Here is an 18,521-nt window from a genome sequence, read left to right on the forward strand (position 1 = left end):
CTTCCAGAGGAGGGAGGGAGGCCCCAGGTGAGCTGCTGGCCAGATGCCTACAAGACTGTGCTTGCTAAGACATTTAATATTCCCCTGGCAACAGCTCATGGGTGTTTCCTAGTAGTCTCTGAATAACCAGATAGCCTCTTCTAGTCCCGGGATAAGGAAACCGATCCCCAGAAGTGGACAGGATGGGCATGGCATGGGAGGGGCATAGCAGTATTGCTTGCTGGGCTGGGCTGGAGGGCAGGGAGCCCCATCTCCTCTGTGGACAGTCGGTACTGTGGCCAGAAATACAGAAACGGAGGGGCCAGGAGCCTCCAGGGCTCCTAGCTTTTCTTTCAGCTCTTCTTGAAAGGGCTTTCAGAAAATATGTACAGGGGACAGGAATAATGGGGCCCATAGGCCCATAAGTAAAGTCAGCATCCGTCGGGGGTTGCGGGCAGTGGCCAGGACGGCTGGTTGATTCCAGTCCCCCAAAGCGCGGTTATGCGTCTGCCGAGGGCCCGCTGCTGAGTCGTTTCTAAATAGCACACTTCCTGTTCCTGCTGCCCCGGCCTGGCCCTCGACCCTCTGTGCAGCCCCAGGGCAGCTCTCGGGCCTCCTGCTCTTGTGGCCCTGCTACTCCCCTGAGGATGATGGGCTAGAAAGCTTTTCCCACCTCCAACCATGCCAGCGAGGTGCGAAGAGCAGGCAGCAGTCAGTGCGGAGCTGTGGGCCAGGGCTACACGTACTACTGCGCACACTCAGCCCTCTGCGTCTCCCTGGAGCAATGAGGACCAGAGCAGAGGTGATGGGCCATAGACTCCTAGGCCAGGCTGAGCAGAAGGTGGCTTAGGCTGATCCAGAGGCTGACCAGGCAGCGAGCCGCCAAATGCTGCCCACCCAAGAGCCCCTGTGGGTTACATGGGAGGGCTAACCTGCAGGCCATGGGTTGGGGACACGCCATCTACTGGCTATGGCGGCGGGTGGGGGTGGGTGGAAGGAAGGACATCACGTCTGCAGTGACAGATGTTGTGTGCGCCATCACCCTTGCCCTGCTGTGCTCTTTGTTGCAGGAACAACATCTCCCCAGTTTCCTTCCCAGGTTTGTGGGTAGGCCTGACCATGGCGGGGCTCCTGTGGAAGATGGGAGGCCAGAGTTGGCAGTGAGGGCCCCACGCCCCTGCTCTGCTCACCACGCACCTCTCCAGCAGCCAGCCGTGCCTCCTTGTGAGTGCCCTGTCTTGGTGGCACCCAGCTGGAGAGCCCCAGCCCCTGGAATCGCAGCAGCCCCTTCCTCCTGTGGTCCAGCCTCGGCCATGGCGGTGCGCTCCACTGGTGCTAATCTCTGGGGTGCCTCAGTGTCCCCTCAGATCGGCTCTTCCACCACCTGTTACCAACCCCTGAAGTCCTCCCGAGCATCTATACCAGCACCTCTCCCATTTAATGTGAGGCCATCCTCGTGCATCCACACCTGATCACAGGTCTGGGAAGTCTGTGCTTCTAACAAGCTGCACGAGGGGTGCACATCTGCAGCCAGCCCTCCAGCCACACTTTGAGAAGCAAGCACCAGGGAGATTTTGGGTTTCCTGATACTATGTGTCAGGTGCTCTGCTAGGCAGTGGGTCTCAAAGATGAACAAAACCAACCTGTTTGCATTCCAAGGAGGGAGACAGACACAGTCAGACAACAATCACTGCAAATGCCACTATCACCATCCGTGGATGCTCTGAGGGATGGACAGGAGGAGGTGAACAGCTGGGCCCTTGGCAGTCTCGGGGAGGTGGTATTTGAGCTGAGACCCAGAGTAGGGGACAGGGGAAGGTTTCAGGAGCAGTGTGTGAGCAGAGGCTGGGTGACCAAAGGAGCTGTGTGCCTTCAGTGATCTGAGAGGAGGCCAACATGGTCTCCAGGCATGGAGCTAGGCAGTTTCAGTGGCTCCTCCTCTCTCAGCAAGAGAAGACTCACCTGAACTCAGCTCCCCAAGGGATCAGGCCTCCTCCTCCCACAAGGCCTAATCCAGCTTTCAGCAAGGTCTCCAGGTGCGGGCAGTTGGAGCTCTCAGACACCTCCCCAATCAGCTGGCAGTCACACCCAGACTGCCTGGCGCCTGAGCTCGGCTGCTCGTCCCGCAAACAAGGCTACTCTGGAGCATGCATGGAAAAGGGGCAAGAGCAAGGGCAGGTCCCTGGGGACACTGAGCCCCATGCAGTGACAGCAGCCTGGCCCATGCACACACAGAGGAAATGGCGTGCCTCTTGTTGCTGAGCCTCGGTGTTATGCGCTTCCCCCTAAAGCCCACTTCTTATCCCCACATACTAGGTGATGTAGTACCTCCCTCCACCTGCCTTGCCACGTTTGGGCTCTGTCTCTGTCTTAAGAGCTATGGAAGCCACCAAAGGGTTAAGTGTGGGATTATCTGGAATTTGTGTTTCCACCTGCCTTTAGGGCTGCAGCAGAAAGCAAGGGCTGGAAGGGAGGAACCAGAACAAAGGGGGCCACAGGAGGGGAAATGTCACTATCAGTGCACTGGGACCATCGGCAACCCTGGCACAAAGCACTGAGGTCAGCCTGCCCCTGGGAATGGCACCAGGGGAGGAGGAGATGCCCAGGATGGTCTCCAAGGGAGTGGGAGACCAGCCAGAGTGGGGACTGGGAAGACTCTGAGGACCCCTTCCACACTTGTTCCTGCGTTGAGATTCTTGGATGGCACAGGCCCATGAGACCATCAATGATCCCAGGTCTCAAGAGGCTGGGCCCCACCCTGAGCCAAGCTTGCAAAGGAGGAGAAGTGCTAAGGGAAGGTGAGCACAGCCAGGCACCCAGGAAGACAGGAGCCACCTGGTCGGAGGGGAGTGATGGAAGGCCAGGGTTTCCATAGGTCAGACCACAGCTTCCAGCCAGGACAGCTTGGGCAGCAGTAGTCGTAGGAGACACCTGGAGGCTGAGGCTGCCCACACGGCCCTCCTGGTTCCACTGGATGGCAGGCTCCAGGCAGATGAGCTGCCAGGTTGGTGTGGGGTGCAAAGGTTGGGAGCATGAGAGCCATGGGGGCCTCCCCAGTGGGACAGAAGCACAGGAGTGAGGGGATTGGGCCCTGAGGAAATCTCTGTGTCACCCGCAAGGGCTGCAGTGTGCAGGCCATCGAGAAAGGACATTGTCAGGTGAGACGTTGGCTTCCAAAGGCCCCAGGCAGGGGGCTCCGATTCCTCCAACCTTTCCCTGAGGTGTTCCTTTGAGGTCTGTGGCACCCTGGGTATGGCATGTGGATTCCCGCCTCCTGTGTCCACCTGACAAGCATGTCTCCCCTGGACTCCCGTGCCTGCTCCATCACTTGCACCCTGTCTTAATTAGCAGGTTAGAGAGTGGGGGCCACATTGAATGGGACGTTGTGTTGACTCAGAATTGCTCCCAGCTGCGAGGAATTGTTAAACCCTTACATTAAAATGCAAACAGCTGGCATTGAGCCTAGGGCCAGAAAGCAAAGCCAGCCCTTCAGCCTCACAGGGTGGCCTCTGTGAGCCAAAGCCCTGAAGTGAAAGAGCCTCAGGAGGAGGGCAGTGTGAGCCATGGGCTGGCAGCTGCAGGAAGTGCAGCTCCCGCTTCCAGTGAGGTTGCTCCCACTTCTGCTTAAACCTGGGGCTCTGGGAGAACTGTAAAGACTGGGGGAACTTTTGGAAGAGGAGTGATATCTCTGTCCACTCCAGGGCTCCGCCACTCCCAGCACTGTGCCAGGACATGGCCCCCACATAGGATGACCGCTGCCCAGTCGGGCTCCCCTAAATGCAGCCTCTGTGGCAGGCCTAGCCTGAGCGGCCCTCCCTGGCAGCTGTGTATTCAGCTTCCCTTTTCTCCAGCTCCTGCTGCCTCCTCTAAGACAGGGCAAGGGGCAGGCCTGGGGTCCCCTCCACTTCTGACATCTAGTCAACTTGGATCAGGCCTGCAGGCCTGGGTGAGTTCCCGGGACTCTTCCAAAAATTAAAAAATCTTTATACTTTAAAAATTTCTGCGCGGCCCAGTGGCTCACGCCTGTAATCCCAGCACTTTGGGAAGCCGAGGTGGGCGGCTTCACCTGAGGTCAGGAATTCGACCTGGCCAACATGGTGAAACCCTGTCTCTACTAAAAATACAAAAATTAGCTGGGTGTGGTGGCAGGTGCCTGTAATCCCAGCTACTCGGGAAGCTGAAGCAGGATAATCGCTTGAACCTGGGAGGCGGAGGTTGCAGTGAGCCGAGATGGCACCACTGCACTCCAGGCTGGGCGAGAGAGCAAGACTCTGTCTCAATAAATAAATAAATAAAATTTAAAAATAAAACTTTCTTATCAAAAAACAAGCAAAAGCCACCTCATGATCTGATCTCACCCTAATGCTACATCCTCTTACTGTCTCCATCTGTGAAGGGGTGACCAACCTTGGCTCTATGCAGGGTGGCTGTGAAAACGCCATGGCTCATGGGGGCCAAACATAGCCGTAGGGCCCACTGTGTAAAGGGTGAGGCTGAGCTGCACAGCCTCAGCTGCCCACAAACAGCTCTGGGGGCTCTTGGGGTAGCTGAAGCTGTTCTTGATGAGCTCAGGGAAGAAACACACCAGAGACTGGTGAAAGGAGAGGACAGAGCCTTCTGCCCAATGTCCAGGAGCCCGAGCCCAGGAATCTCCCTTGAAACACACACTCTCACACACAGTCACACACCCTCACACATACACACATTCACGACACCATCCCAGAAATCTCCCTTGAAAAACACACACACACTCACACATTCACGACATCATCCCAGAAGTCTCCTTTGAAACACACACTTTCACACACTCATACACACACACACACACACATTCACGCCACCATCATCCAGAAATCTCCCTTGAAACACACACACTCACACACACATTCACGCCACCATCATCGGACCTTCGTAGATAGACACCCAGGGACCTTGGTCGGAGTGAGCTGGAGGCATGGAGCGACTGAGCATGTGCAGCTCCCGCACCACTATATAAAGATGGGCATGAACTCTGTGGCTTTGAGTCACCACAACTGCGACACTCACTCCTTTGCGCTTCACCAGACACAGAGCAACCGCCAGCCCCAAGAGCAGCTCCAGGCTGGATCTGTGCCAGACACAGGAGAAAGCAGCGGGCAGGCTGAGCAGGGGTGCTGAGGATGGAGGAAAGCTGGGAAGCTGAGCACAGCTGAAGTCCTGAGCTCCCTGTGCCGTTGACTTCTCTGTGGGCTCGAGCAAGGACCATCCCAACTCGGGATGAACCCTCCTTTGGGTCCAAGAGTCCCGCCGAGCCCAACCCAGGAGCCCAGCTGCATGGCCACCCCCGCCCCACCCAGCAAGTGGGACAGCTCCCAGAGCAGCATCTCCAGCCTGGGCCAGCTTCCGTCCATCAGTCCTACGGTAAGCCTGGGCGAGCATGTGCATGCACAGAGACTTCCCTATCCCCTTCCTGGTCCCCTCCTGGCCACACGCAGGGCCTTTGAGAGCGAGATAGAAAAGGTCTGAACTCTGCTGAGCCATTACTGGACCTCCCTGAGCCCGCCCCCGATAAACAGGCTGATAGAGGAGGGTGCAGGCAATGTCCTTCCTAATGGAGAGCATTCAAGGAATAGAAAGGCCAGCCCTGAGGACAAGGGGCTGGAATGGCCAGACCTGTCCTTGGCTGCACTCATTCCTTTTAGAGGTTGCTTGGATGTCCCATGGAGCCCTTCAGAGAGGAGGGCACACCCTGGGTCTGTGGATCTGCCCAGCCCACAGTGAAGCCTTGGGTGCCTTCTGCCACCTCCATCATCCTAGCCCAGGCCCAGGGCCATATTCCATCAACACCACTGCTAGCTGGGGAGGGCTGAGGGCACCCTCAGGACCTGGGGATGCTGGCCCAGGTGCTGGACAGGATGGGAAGGTTCCGGTAGCGATAGGGGCCACTGGGGTAGGACAGAGACCAAGCCACCCTCTCTTCTCCAGAAAGGGGTTAGGGTGGGAGGAGTCTTTAAATCCCTTTGTCCTGACCTGATATGGTCATGACCTCCCTTCAGTGACCCTGGAGGCCTAAGCTTTCTTTCTAAAGGGAATTCCCTTCATTCTCATGCCAGGCATCAAGGTCAGCTGTACCCAGTTATGCTATGGGGCAATGCAACTTCTCCTCTAAGGCTCAGTAGGGGACAGGACTCCTGAGAGGGGCTCCACCCAACTCACAACCCCAGCATCTAGAGGCCTCAAACACTGTCTTGGGCCCTTGGGCTGGAGTCCATACTGCAGGCAGGGATGCACCCAGGAGTTGGCTCTGCCTTCTCCCTAAGGAAAGATAGGGTGACCCAGGCCATGTCCCTGCTTGCCAGGTACATATCTGTCTGTCCTACCAGCCTCCTGCAGGTGATCTGAGCCCACTCCTAGAAGGCCCCTGTGCCATGGTCTAGGAGCTTGGGCTCGACTCTGGAAAGGACCTGCACTTCCATTCTTCTTGGCCACTTGCAAGCTGTGTGTGCAAGTGGCTTTGCCACTCTGAGCCTGTTTTCCTGCCCTGTTGAGAATCCTAACTCTTCCTTCTCAGGATTATTTGAAGGTGACAAGGGATAATGTGACTCCCTCGTTTCTCTGTCTCTCTGCAGGCAGCTGGGACTTGGGCTGCTGCCTGGGTCCCCTTCCCCACGGTTGATGTTCCAGACCATGCCCACTATACTCTGGGCACAGTGATCTTGCTGGTGGGACTCACGGGGATGCTGGGCAACCTGACGGTCATCTATACCTTCTGCAGGTGCCTGGTTGGTGGTGCTGGGCCCAGGGCACTGAGGGTGGCAGCCATGCAGACAGGAAGAACATGCGGGCAGGAATGTTGGCTGTAACTCTGGCCAGGGCAGTGTTAAGGCTAGGCAGGGAGGGCAGGGCCATGCCTTCGATGATCTCAGGCCCAGACCTTCCTCAAGGTCACGGAAAGAGCCAAAAATGGTCCAGGGAGTCCCGACTGACTGGCACTAATTGAGACCCAGGTGCATCCTCTGTGGAGGGTGTGTGTGCCCAGAATATGTGGGTCTCTGACCATTCTGCCCTGCTCTTAGCGCACCTCTGCCATCACCGGCCCCAGAGAGCATCCTCCCCCTGCCTTGAAGAGCCACTCTAGGCCGGGTGTGGTGGCTCCCACCTGTAATCCCAGCACTTTGGGAGGCCAAGGTGAGCAGATCACCTGAGGTCAGGAGTTAAGAGACCAGCCTGGCCAAAGTGGTGAAACCCTATCTCTACTAAAAATACAAAAATTAGCCAGGCGTGGTGATGTGGGCCTGTAATCCCAGCTGCTCAGCAGGCTAAGGCAGGAGAATCACCTGAACCCAGAAGGCAGAGGTTGCAGCGAACCGAGATCATGCCACTGCACTCCAACCTGGGCAACAGAACAAGACTCCACCCCCAACCCCCAAAAAAGGGCATTCCTGGGGACCAGGATCCTCAAGTCCCTCAAACACCCCTGACACCCACTCCCAGTGTCCCTCTCCATCTGCCCCCTTGCCTGGTTCAGTGACTGAGACAGGCAAATGGAGAAGGAGACCCAGGCTCCAGGGCCACACAGCCCTCTGGCTCTCCCACCTACTAGCTAAAGGACAGGGCACCTAATTTCTCCTCCTTGAGCCCACTTTTCTTACCTTCGAAACGGAGCTGTGCTTCATGGAGTCACTGTGATGATGCAGTAAGTTCCTGGATGTGCATTGCCCCACAAATGAGCCACTTACTGAGTGCTGTGCACCAGAGCAAGTGACTTCATGAGTGGGGGCATCTTGTCTGGAAAATGGGGACAATGACGCCTCCCTCAGGGTGGATGCAAAGATGGAAGATGACAGGAGCTGAGGCTGGTGAAAGTGCCTGGCCCGGTCGTGGTGCACAGCCATCAGCTCCTCTGCCCTTTGCCATCCCCAAGGGTGAGGACTACAGAGACAGTGTGTAGGGCAGGGCCCAGGCAGGATGTGACACTGGAGGGAGGGTGGAAGGGGGACCCGAGGAGGTGGGAGGCATGAGAAGCCATGGGAAAGCACAGTCAGGGTACGCAGGAGGAGGAGCCTGGGGAGAAACCTCTAGGGAGATCTTGGCCTGGAGGGACTCAAGGAAACCAGTGAATTGGCCAAGGAGATGGTATGAGTCGTGCAGAGGAATTTAGAGGGCAAGAAGAGGAAAGGGACATGACCCAAGAACGGGCCTGCGCTGGGCCACGCCTCAGATTTTGGAGAGAAACTGCCCCCTGCTTCACTCTGAGGGAGCTGTCTTGGGGTCCTCACTCAGCCCACACTGCTGGGCTCAACAGCTGCTCAGCTGGTCCCTGCTGGACAGTGGGATAGCTCTGTGGCCCGGCAGCTCGTGCCTGTCTGCATGCCCGTGTGTGTGTGCATGTGTGAGTGTGTGGCACATGTGTGCACATGCGTACTTGAGGGGCGCGGGAAGCTCCCCATAGCTCTGGAGGTGTCAGGAAGTGCCTCCTAACAGCTTCTGATTCTTCCAGGAGCAGAGGCCTCCGGACACCTGCCAACATGTTCATTATCAACCTCGCAGTCAGCGACTTCCTCATGTCCTTCACCCAGGCCCCTGTCTTCTTCGCCAGCAGCCTCTATAAGCACTGGCTTTTTGGGGAGACAGGTAGATACTGGGGCTCCCTTTTGCTCGAGGGAGGAGGAGGGTTTTGACCTGGGGATGCCCACAATGGTGGGTGGCCCAAAGGAGGTGATTTGCTGCACCTGGGCAGAGAGTGGGTAGCTGCCTGTGAGTAAGCAAGAACGGAAGATGCAGTGTTGGTCCTGAGGCCTCTGCCAGCCTTGGCCAGATGTGGCAGGTGGAGGGGGTGGAGTGTGCTCAGGCCTGCTCTTCCTGTGAGGCGAGGGCCAGAGCAGAGTCCACCCCATCCCCAGACCCTCCTCCCCAGGACTCAGAGCAGGGGCTGTGCCCACAGGCTGCGAGTTCTATGCCTTCTGTGGGGCTCTCTTTGGCATCTCCTCCATGATCACCCTGACGGCCATCGCCCTGGACCGCTACCTGGTAATCACACGCCCGCTGGCCACCATTGGTGTGGCGTCCAAGAGGCGCGCGGCATTTGTCCTGCTGGGCGTTTGGCTCTATGCCCTGGCCTGGAGTCTGCCACCCTTCTTTGGCTGGAGTAAGTGGGATGCTGGAACTGGAAGTGGGGCAGATGGGCTGGGAGGGGCACATTCAAGGGGAAGTAGGTGGACTTGGGTCAGCCAGCTGATGGGGGCAGGGGTACCCAGGAACTACCTGAGCCTGAGGTCAGATGGACATTCAGGGGGTGTGACCGGCAGCAAGGGAAACTGACACTGCCCCATCAGGGGCCAAAGGACCTCCTGGGCAGCTGATCCCAAAATACAGAGGCTTTCTGGGTGGGGCAAAGTGACAGGTACTTCTCATGCTGAGTCAGACTAGGCAGGGGGCTGGGGTGTGAGGCCTCTGCAAGTGGAAGGGTGGAGAGCAAGGTAGTAGCCCTCCTGGGGCAAGACTAGGCCTCTGGCTGAAGCTCTGGCAAGCACAATCTTGTAGTTATGGTGAGCTTTCTGCTCAAATCTAGCAGGAATGGGAGGCAGTGGGCTTTGCAGGCCATCCCAATTCCCTCCAGCTTCCTCACTGCACTGGACAGGGCCAGGTCAGGGGCCAGGGCTGTGTATGGGGACCCGAATGCCACATACAAAGCTCCTGCCAGATAAGGAGCCCTGGTCAGTGCCACCACGAAGCCTGAGCACCTGCCCTGGCTCCCAGGTGCCTACGTGCCCGAGGGGTTGCTGACATCCTGCTCTTGGGACTACATGAGCTTCACGCCGGCCGTGCGCGCCTACACCATGCTTCTCTGCTGCTTCGTGTTCTTCCTCCCTCTGCTTATCATCATCTACTGCTACATCTTCATCTTCAGGGCCATCCGGGAGACAGGACAGTAAGAGCCGAGCATGGAGTGGGGCTACAGGAGGGGGGCCGGCCCCTCTGCCAGGCGGCCCCTGCCCCACCACTCACACTTGCACCAGCCTACCAGAGCATGCCCAGTGGCTGAAGGCAGGCTGAGCACGTGCTTACGGGGCAGCGATGTCTAGGGTGAGCCTCAGGAGACATGGGCTTCTGGGGAGGGCTTTTAGGCATGGCCAAGGGAGCAGAGAAGGCACACCCAATCAAGGGGGAGTGGGGGGCAGCTAAGACCCTCATGTCACAGAAAACTTTCTGGAAGTCACGGCTGCCTGCACTGCTGGAAGGAATGACACTCTCCCAAGTGCCCCCCAAAGATAGTCCAGGGAGGCTCCCGACAGCAGCCGTGACCCTGGTGCTCGCTGCCACCCGACTAGGGTCAGACCTGGACTATGCGTCCTTCCCAGGGCTCTCCAGACCTTCGGGGCCTGCAAGGGGAGTGGCGAGTCCCTGTGGCAGCGGCAGCGGCTGCAGAGCGAGTGCAAGATGGCCAAGATCATGCTGCTGGTCATCCTCCTCTTCGTGCTCTCCTGGGCTCCCTATTCTGCTGTGGCCCTCGTGGCCTTTGCTGGGTAAGCAGTGATAAAGAGTTGGGGAAGAGGCTGAAGGGGTGGGGGTTGGAGCAAGAAGCCTGGGTAGCTTCTTCCTCCCAGCCCAACCCCGGCCAGCCATCCTTGCACCCTAAGACCAGCCTCATAGCTTATTCTCTCCCTGGGTGAGGTGCCCAGCCCCGGGGTGGATGGGAGGCCACCTAGTTCCTGGAAGCACCAGGGCACATGCAGAGGAGCTCTGCGCCCCACAAGGCTTTGGGCGGCCGGCCTGCTAGCCCCCTTTGGAACACGCCGTTCCTCTTGAGGTCTCCTCTCTCTCCGCTTGGGCTGTGGTCACATGACCAGAGGTGCTGCCCATCTCCAGGAATGGGTCCCTGAGAGCTGCCCTTCTAGCCTTTTGTGGCTTGAGTCTGGGGATTGTGACATCTGCAGTGGCACGGATGCAGGCTCACCTTCAGAAGTGTTTTTGAGAAGTGAGGGCTATTTAACCTCGGAAGTGTTTAGATAGAAGACCTTCTTGTGGAGGAATGGCCTGGTACCCCCAGGCCCCTACTGTGGGGTTTCTCTACAATAGCCAGGGCAAGAATGGGCACCACGGTTGGGGTGGGGTATGAGAAGAGCTAGGCAGAGGGTCCGAGGGCCAGAGTCAATAGGGGGAAGTGGGGTGTCGCCAGCAGCACAGGCTCCAAGGGACAGTGGACCTGGGAACCTCCACCCCAAATTCGGCACATCTTCCTTCCAGAGCCACACACTCAACCACCCGCTGCTCCCTCCTTCTCACTCAGATCAGAATTCTTCTGGCATAGGCCGGGCATTGTGGCTCGCGCCTGTAATCCCAGCACTTTGGAAGGCCAAGGCAAGGGATTACCTGAGGTCAGGAGTTCGAGATCAACATGGTGAAACCCCATCTCTTCTAAAAATACAAAAATTAGCCAGGTGTGGTGACAGGAGCCTGTAGTCCCAGCTACTCAGGAGGCTGAGGCAGAAGAATTGCTTGAACTCAGGAAGCAGAGGTTGCAGTGAGCTGAGATGACGCCACTGCAACTCCAGCCTGGGTGACAGAGAGAAAAAAAAAAGGAAAAGAAAAAATTATCCTAGCACTGCCAATTACTCCCTGTGGGGCTGACTTAGCGGTGCTGGTTTGGGCTGGATTAGGATTTGGGCTTTGGCAGGGCCTGGCCCAGAAGAGAAGGTGCGTCAGGAGGGCCAGCTAGCTTGGGGACCATACCTTCTCTGTCCTAGGTACGCACATGTCCTGACACCCTACATGAGCTCGGTGCCAGCCGTCATCGCCAAGGCCTCTGCAATCCACAACCCCATCATTTACGCCATCACCCACCCCAAGTACAGGTGTGGCTCTTTTCCAGAACCCCAACCTTGGCCTCCGAGGGCCTGGCCTGCAGATGGGGCCAGAGGCCACCACCTTTCCTGCGTCTTGTATGTGTGTTGGATAGGGGCCACCAGCAGCTGGGAGCGGCTAGTGACACTGAGTGGGATCTGGAGTTGGTGTGCCTCCCTCCCCCACCCCAGCTTCCCAGGGGGCACGGTGTGGAGGGAGGTCAGGGCTCCCTGGGCAGTATCCAATCCTAACTATGGGACCTTTCAGACCTGGGGTGTAGGGCAGCCAGGACAGCCCTGTGAATTTAAGCCCTTCCCCCACCGCCCTCCCTGATAGTGTCATCCTGAAGAGACCACAGCAGGGAGAGCTCAGCTCTGCTCCCAGGGCCTGGGAGGGGCCTGGAGTGGCTCTGGGCCAGTATGCATGCTGATAGCAACCCGGCAAGGCTGCTTCTCCCTCAGTGCTTTTGCCTGGTGGTGTCAGTCACTCACCGCCTTCCCAAGGCCAGTGGCAGGCCTGAACCCGTCCAGCACAGAGGCTGCTCAGGAGTGTCCCTGGTCTCCATTACCAGAGATGTGGCTTGAGCCAACCACTTGGGGACTGGAACTGACATCCCCAGGCTCTCCCTGCATGCCTACCACCCAGAATCTCTCTGTTCCTCCCACCAGCCCTGTGAGCCTGTCAATCTCCCCACCCAGCGTCTGTCTTTCTGTCCTCATCACCTGCCATGGTTCCCAGGGTCTGAGCCTCCCCATTTCCCCAGAAGCTCTTGGTCACCACACATTAGGCCTGTACCACCCTGTGCATCCATCCCCTCCCCTGCATCTGTCTGCCCATCCCCTGGCCCTAATCAGATGTGCGGCCCCTGCAGGGTGGCCATTGCCCAGCACCTGCCCTGCCTGGGGGTGCTGCTGGGTGTATCACGCCGGCACAGTCACCCCTACCCCAGCTACCGCTCCACCCACCGCTCCACGCTGATCAGCCATACCTCCAACCTCAGCTGGATCTCTGGACGGAGGCGCCAGGAGTCCCTGGGCTCAGAGAGTGAGGTGGTAAGGACGCTGGGCCTTCGCCAGCTTGCACCTGGCCATCCCTTCCTCAGGCAGCCCTGGGGTTCTGGGGGAAACATGGGCCCTGGTGGGGCTACCTCTGAGACTCAGAGACCCTCAGGACACTGGCACCCTGACAGGAAGAGACCATCCCAACACCCCCATGGAGTTCATAACCCTCCCTGATAGGCAGGGGCACTAGGGCCAGAGAGGGGATGGTTTGGGGGTTCCCAAGAGCAGGGCCAGGATTGAACACAGGTCTTCCAACTCCAGGCCATCTCCTTTTCCACACTGACTCTCTCCCTAGAGCCGCAGCCTGAAGAGATCAGCACATCTGGCCCTAGATAGGGCTCCGGAGAGTCAAGGCAGGAGTTAGCTTGGAGCTCCTTGCTCCTCAGCATTAAGCCCCCTCCTCCTGGGAGCCTTGAAGAGCTCACAGGATTGTCATGGGCCCTGGAGATAGGAGATGTGGCTTTGAGCCTCAGCTTACCACGTGCTCACTGTGGGAGTCTGGGCAGGTCACTTACCCCCTCTGAGGCTCCACATCCTCCTCTGAAAGGGAAAACAGGCATCTCACATCAGAGCTGGCAAGGTGTGCCCAGGGTGGGTGTCAACCCTCCTTGGTGCCTGCAGTTCTGCTGCCCCTAGATGCCCCCAGGAAAGCTCCGTGCACCACCGGCTCCTATTCCCGCCACACTTGGGCTCTTCCTTAATTCTACCTACAGCGCCCTCTATGGGCCTCAGCAAGAGCTGCCGCCGACTGACCCCCCAGCGATCTCCTCCCACTGCCTGCATCCCCAGGGGTCTTGGTTGAGGGACTGAGAGAGGAGCTCTCAGGGGTCCCTCCTGTAAACCACTGTAGTGAACAACAAGGAGAAATCTAATCTGTTAATGGGGGCCTAGACCCTCGTGAAGACCAACCATCTATTCAAAAATATAAATAACCACTTGCTTAGGGAGGTCTGCAGGTGTGCAGATGGGGAGCAAACTTGCACGCACGCACGCACGCACGCACACACACACACACACACACCCTAGCATAGGCACGCACAATTTACGGGGTTTATTTGGTGACCAGCAACCATGCAAATGGTGTCAGGGGCCTCCCGCAATGAATACCTGTTGGGAGGATGGAGGAGGACCTGGTGGGGTAAGGGCCGGAGCAAAGCTCCGGACTGTCTCTCTCACCTCACAGTCACTTTCTCACCTCCCCCAGGGCTGGACACACATGGAGGCAGCAGCTGTGTGGGGAGCCGCCCAGCAAGCGAATGGGCGGTCCCTCTACGGTCAGGGTCTGGAGGACTTGGAAGCCAAGGCGCCCCCCAGGCCCCAGCGACAGGAAGCAGAGACTCCAGGGAAGGTGACTGGGCCCGGTACCTGCCAATCCGTAAAGGGGCGGGGATTAGGGGCCAGTAGCCCAGGGAGAGGCCAGGAAAGGGAGACTTGTTCTCCTGGGCAGGGGCAATGCCCTCCAGGAATCACCTGCTTCCAGCACCTCTCAGCTTTTCCTTGTCTGCCTGGGGGTCTCTGTGACTCCGAGATGCTCTGAGCAAGGCCTGCATGTGGTCTGTGTGTGTGTGTGTGTGATCATGCAACTCTGACTCTGCATGGTGCTGTTGGCTGTGCTGTGCCATGATAAGTGTACATGTGTGTGTTGATAAGAGTAGGAGGTCTACAGCCGGCAGAACATAGCTGGAGCATGTGTGTGGCCATGTGCCCGGCACATGCTGTGTCACTGTAACACCCAGTGACACGTGACAGAGCATGCCCCAGTGTGTCTGCTTCAAGCTGTGCATATGAGTGAGTGCGGGTGGTGTGTGCCTCTCTGTGTGACTGCAAGGTTGGACATACCTGGGGAGGAAGGGGCTGCAAGCTGTGGATGTGCTCACCATAAATGCCCTGAGATCAGGATGTCACCCAGAATACTTGTGGCTATTAAAAGAAGGCCAGCTGTCGGCCCAAGTGCCTATGGAACGGAATGTCGATGGCGATTAGAGAAGGCCATATTCTAGAACACTGGAAATGTCGTGTGCACAGGCTCCCAAGCAGCCCTTCGCCCCAGCTGACAGCTCCCCATCTGCCCCTCCTGTCACACCCACACAACACCCCCAGCTCAGCTCCTGGGCTCTCTCTGGCTTCCCTAGCTAGTCCAAAGCCAAAGGCACATTCCTGCCTTCCTTCCTTCCTGAGTGCTGTGTCCCTGTGCATCCAAGAACGAAAGTCCTGGGCTGTACCTGCAGTTGGGTAGCCTCAGCCTCTCTCAGCATTCCCCCTGGGGGCACCGCCCCCTGTCCTGGAGCCCAGGCACTGTGCATGCCATAAATGCCAGGACAAAGTCCTGGCAGTGACCCCCAGGCTGGCCAGGCACTGATGAAAGACACAGTGCCTGTCTTGGAGGGATAGGCTGGGGTGGGGTGCTGCGCAGCCATCAACAATCACCACACACATGTGATAAGCGCTGCCATCGAGGTGTGAGCACACAGGGTACTGAAAGCAGAGGCAAGTCCCTGAGGCTCCCCAGGAAGGTAGAGGTGAAGCAGGGATCTGCAGGCAGCAGGGATGAGGAGTGGGGGGAGCACTGATCTGTCCAGGATGAGGATACAGCCTATGTGACTGTGCAAACACAGGGGCACAGGGGAGGGAGCTCAATATGTCCTGGAACAGGATGTCTCCCTATGACCCTGAGAGCAGCCAGAGGGACCTTGGGGATTGGCAATGGGGGACATAGGAGAAGGGAAGACGGGCCGGAGGTGGTAGGAGCAGTGGGAAGGCAAGGCCCCATCAGGCACTGGCCTAGGTGTCTCCAGACCTGATCTAGGGACAGGAGGCCCTGGGAGGGAGTTGGTCAGCTTTGCAGGGTAAGACTAGAGGAAGGAAGCGCTGCAGGGCAGGCAAGGAGTGACCCATTTAAGGGCAGCAGGAACGGGGGTGATGTCAGAGTCTCCACACGTGGAGGAGAGGAGAGGAGAGGATTGGATGGTGGGGGTGAGGATGAGTTCAGCTGTGACCCCAGGAGTCAAGAGCCCAGGGAGCATCCCAGGAGATGCCCTGCAGGCAGCGTTAGGCGTTCCTGGCTCCTACTCTGGGATGTGGACTCTGGGAAGGCCCATCCCTGACTCAGCACACAACCTGGCCCTTCCTTGCAACCTCCCCACCGCTCGGTGACCCAGCGTGTGGCGGGTCATCAGGAGACTGCCCCCAGTGAACTGCTCCTCAGCTAAACAGATGTGTGCTGTTTGTTTGCAGACCAAGGGGCTGCTCCCCTGCAAGGATTCCAGGATGTAGGACACCCATTGGCTCTCCCTTTCTTCTGGGACACATCCAGCCCCCCCATGTCTCCCTCATGTACACAGACCCAGGATTACGCTGTGAGCCTGCAGGCTTTGGAAGTGGCCCTGTCACCCGTGCTGCACAGGATTCGCAGCCCTAGCCCCATGTCCCCACTCCACACCTCAAAACTCCTGCCCCACAGCATCCTCCGCACCCACTTTCCAGTTCAGCCGCCGCATCCCAGGCCCAGCCTGAGGGGTGTGTGCCCAGGCTCTCCCGCTTCCCGAGTTGTCTGCCTCTCCTCAAATGCTGTGTGCTGCAATTGTCCAGGCGATGACAATGGTGATGGCTCCAGAGAACACACTAGCTATTTATGAGCCTCTGTCCCCAGGCTGGGCCTGTCGCTGGCATAGGAAGGCCAGCTCCGCATCTCCCACTGCCAACAGCTGAAGCCGAGCACAGACCTCCCTTTGCACACTGGAACAGTTACTCACCTCTGGCTTCTTCCCCCAGTGCACCGTTCCACTGTGGCCCACATTCTTGTGCACACGGGCATTTGCAGGCACGCTCTTGCATAGTTACCTATTTGAATGCACACCAAGCACATGCGTGCACACTCTGCATCTGTAATTCATTTCATGTAATGGAATGAATAATTTCATGTAAGCTCCTCCCAGGGCTGTGTGGATCTGACAGGGTATAGGAAAATAAAAAGTGGAGAAGTGTCTTCAGACAAATATGGTCTCTACCTGTTGGTGCTATTATGGGAGAGAACCAGGGCCTGGCCTCTGATGCCTCCAGCAACTTCACTTCCTCTCCTCCCTCTGTCCCCACTCTTGGGACTCTCACTCTGAGGCCCACCTCAAACTGCAGGGAGCACAGCAGAGAAGAGACAAAGGCCAGGCTGGCCTCCATCCCCACTCACTCCCCAGTGAGCTGTTGAGCTCCGCCCAGCCCATGGGTACCAGCTGCTCTCTGACTGGCTTCACGTCTCCCGAGGGAGGCAGATGGAGGGAGGCCGGCCTTCGCCTTTAAGAGCACTCTCCTGCCAGCCCTCCCTTTCCCCAGAGGCGAGCTTCATCAGGCAGGAGCCAGAGGCCAGAGAAAGAGCGTGCTGCTCCAGGTACAGCCTCCCCCCGCTCCCTGGCCCTGGGGTGGGCGCCTTCCTTCTCCTACACTGATTATGCCCTGCTGCTGGGTCCTCTCCAGCAGGATGGACAGACACCCCTACGAAAGGGAATAAGGCTGGAGTTAGGGATGGATGACATGGGGCTTTGCAGAGAGGGACGGGGAATGGTACGGGGGAGGGACGCTGGCCATGGACTGCTGGCGTCCTGGGCTGGGCTGCGTGATATAGGATGAAGGAGGTGATTAAGCGGGGGAAAGGACAGTCTTCCTGGCTTCTTCCACTTGATAGTTTTGTGACTCTGGGCAAGTAACAAAACAACCCCGTAATATGGGTGATCCTACCTTACACCTTGCATGTGCCAGGCCCCAGGAGTGAGGCTGGAAGCTGAGAAATGACTCATACCTAGGCCTTTACTGACTCCTCAGGGTCCAAGCCAGAGCTCTCCAAGAGGGCCAGCAAGCAGCCAACCCAGTTGCCTCCCCTGAGCCTCAGTTTCTCCAACCAAGGAGCCAGGGTGGGCCTTGATCTCTCCGCAGACCACATAGGGGCCTGAGGTCTTTCTTGGGGAAGGGGTTGGCCCAAAGACCACACTGGCAGAAGTCCCAAGGTGCTGAGGCCCCCTCCCAGAACACCCTGTCTCTGGGGTACAGGCTGAACATGCCACACGTGCTTCCCCCTCCCTGCCCCTCCTGGCCCTGTGTCTAGCAGCTGAGCAAATGGCGTCTCCTCCCTTCTCCCTGCCCCCTGCCATTCCTGCGCAAAGGGCACGGGGCCTGGCGTGTGGCACTGGCAGCTGGAGCTTTCCATGCTGCCGTCAAGTTTTCCAGAGTACAAGTAAGACAGGAGAGCCAGGAATAACTGGCTGGGCCCCCAGAGGGTCTGGAGGGGATGGGCCTACCTCAGACCTGCTTTCAGACCCTGTGCCAAGGGGTGCAGGCAGAGGGCCAGCTGCCCAGGACCAGGGCTTTGGGAGGCTTCTGTGGCCATTGGAAGCCCATTATCTGGCATGCATCCTGTAAGAATCAGCCCAGGCTCCAGTGTGGCCTGTGTCCACTCCTTGTGTGACCTTGGAGAAGTCATTTAACCTCCCTGAGCTTTGTCTCCTGCGGGTCCAGGTGGCAACTTCTCAGGATCCCAGGGAGTGAAGGGCCCATGCTGAGGCTGGCTAAGCCCAGAGCTGCTACTATTATGATCGTTTTTATGGCTGGACAACCCTGGGCCAGTCACAGACCAGCTGCAGGCTCAGTTCAGGCCAAGCCACGTCCAGGACC

General features: G+C 58.0%; 1 protein-coding gene across 2 annotated transcripts; it reads left to right on the top strand.

Moving 5' to 3' along the window:
- The first annotated feature begins 4,999 nt into the window (after window positions 1-4,999).
- Window positions 5,000-16,858, top strand: OPN4 (opsin 4). 2 transcript variants are annotated; one of them, XM_023226105.1, is made up of 11 exons: window positions 5,236-5,379; window positions 6,588-6,735; window positions 7,624-7,654; window positions 8,459-8,592; window positions 8,903-9,106; window positions 9,718-9,889; window positions 10,320-10,484; window positions 11,706-11,813; window positions 12,674-12,854; window positions 14,068-14,211; window positions 16,098-16,136. In XM_023226105.1, exons 1-11 carry the CDS (start codon window positions 5,236-5,238, stop codon window positions 16,134-16,136), a joined length of 1,470 nt encoding a protein of 489 aa, XP_023081873.1. The 2 variants fall into 2 exon arrangements, with proteins under 2 accessions (XP_023081872.1, XP_023081873.1); XM_023226104.2 differs by lacking the exon at window positions 7,624-7,654 and having other exon boundaries at window positions 5,000-5,379; window positions 6,588-6,733; window positions 16,098-16,858.
- The last annotated feature ends 1,663 nt before the right edge of the window (window positions 16,859-18,521 follow it).

This window comes from Piliocolobus tephrosceles, chromosome 9, assembly GCF_002776525.5.
Source record: "Piliocolobus tephrosceles isolate RC106 chromosome 9, ASM277652v3, whole genome shotgun sequence".
In the NCBI taxonomy this organism is placed as follows: domain Eukaryota; kingdom Metazoa; phylum Chordata; class Mammalia; order Primates; family Cercopithecidae; genus Piliocolobus; species Piliocolobus tephrosceles.

What these genes read in the sequence shown, in the direction of transcription:
- OPN4 (XM_023226105.1), top strand. Translation starts at nt 5,236, where the DNA reads ATGAACCCTCCTTTGGGTCCAAGAGTCCCGCCGAGCCCAACCCAGGAG. An exon ending in GCCACCCTTCTTTGGCTGGA is followed by an intron (nt 9,107 to 9,717) that starts GTAAGTGGGATG and finishes CCTGGCTCCCAG; the next exon opens with GTGCCTACGTGCCCGAGGGG. An exon ending in GCCATCCGGGAGACAGGACA is followed by an intron (nt 9,890 to 10,319) that starts GTAAGAGCCGAG and finishes CGTCCTTCCCAG; the next exon opens with GGCTCTCCAGACCTTCGGGG.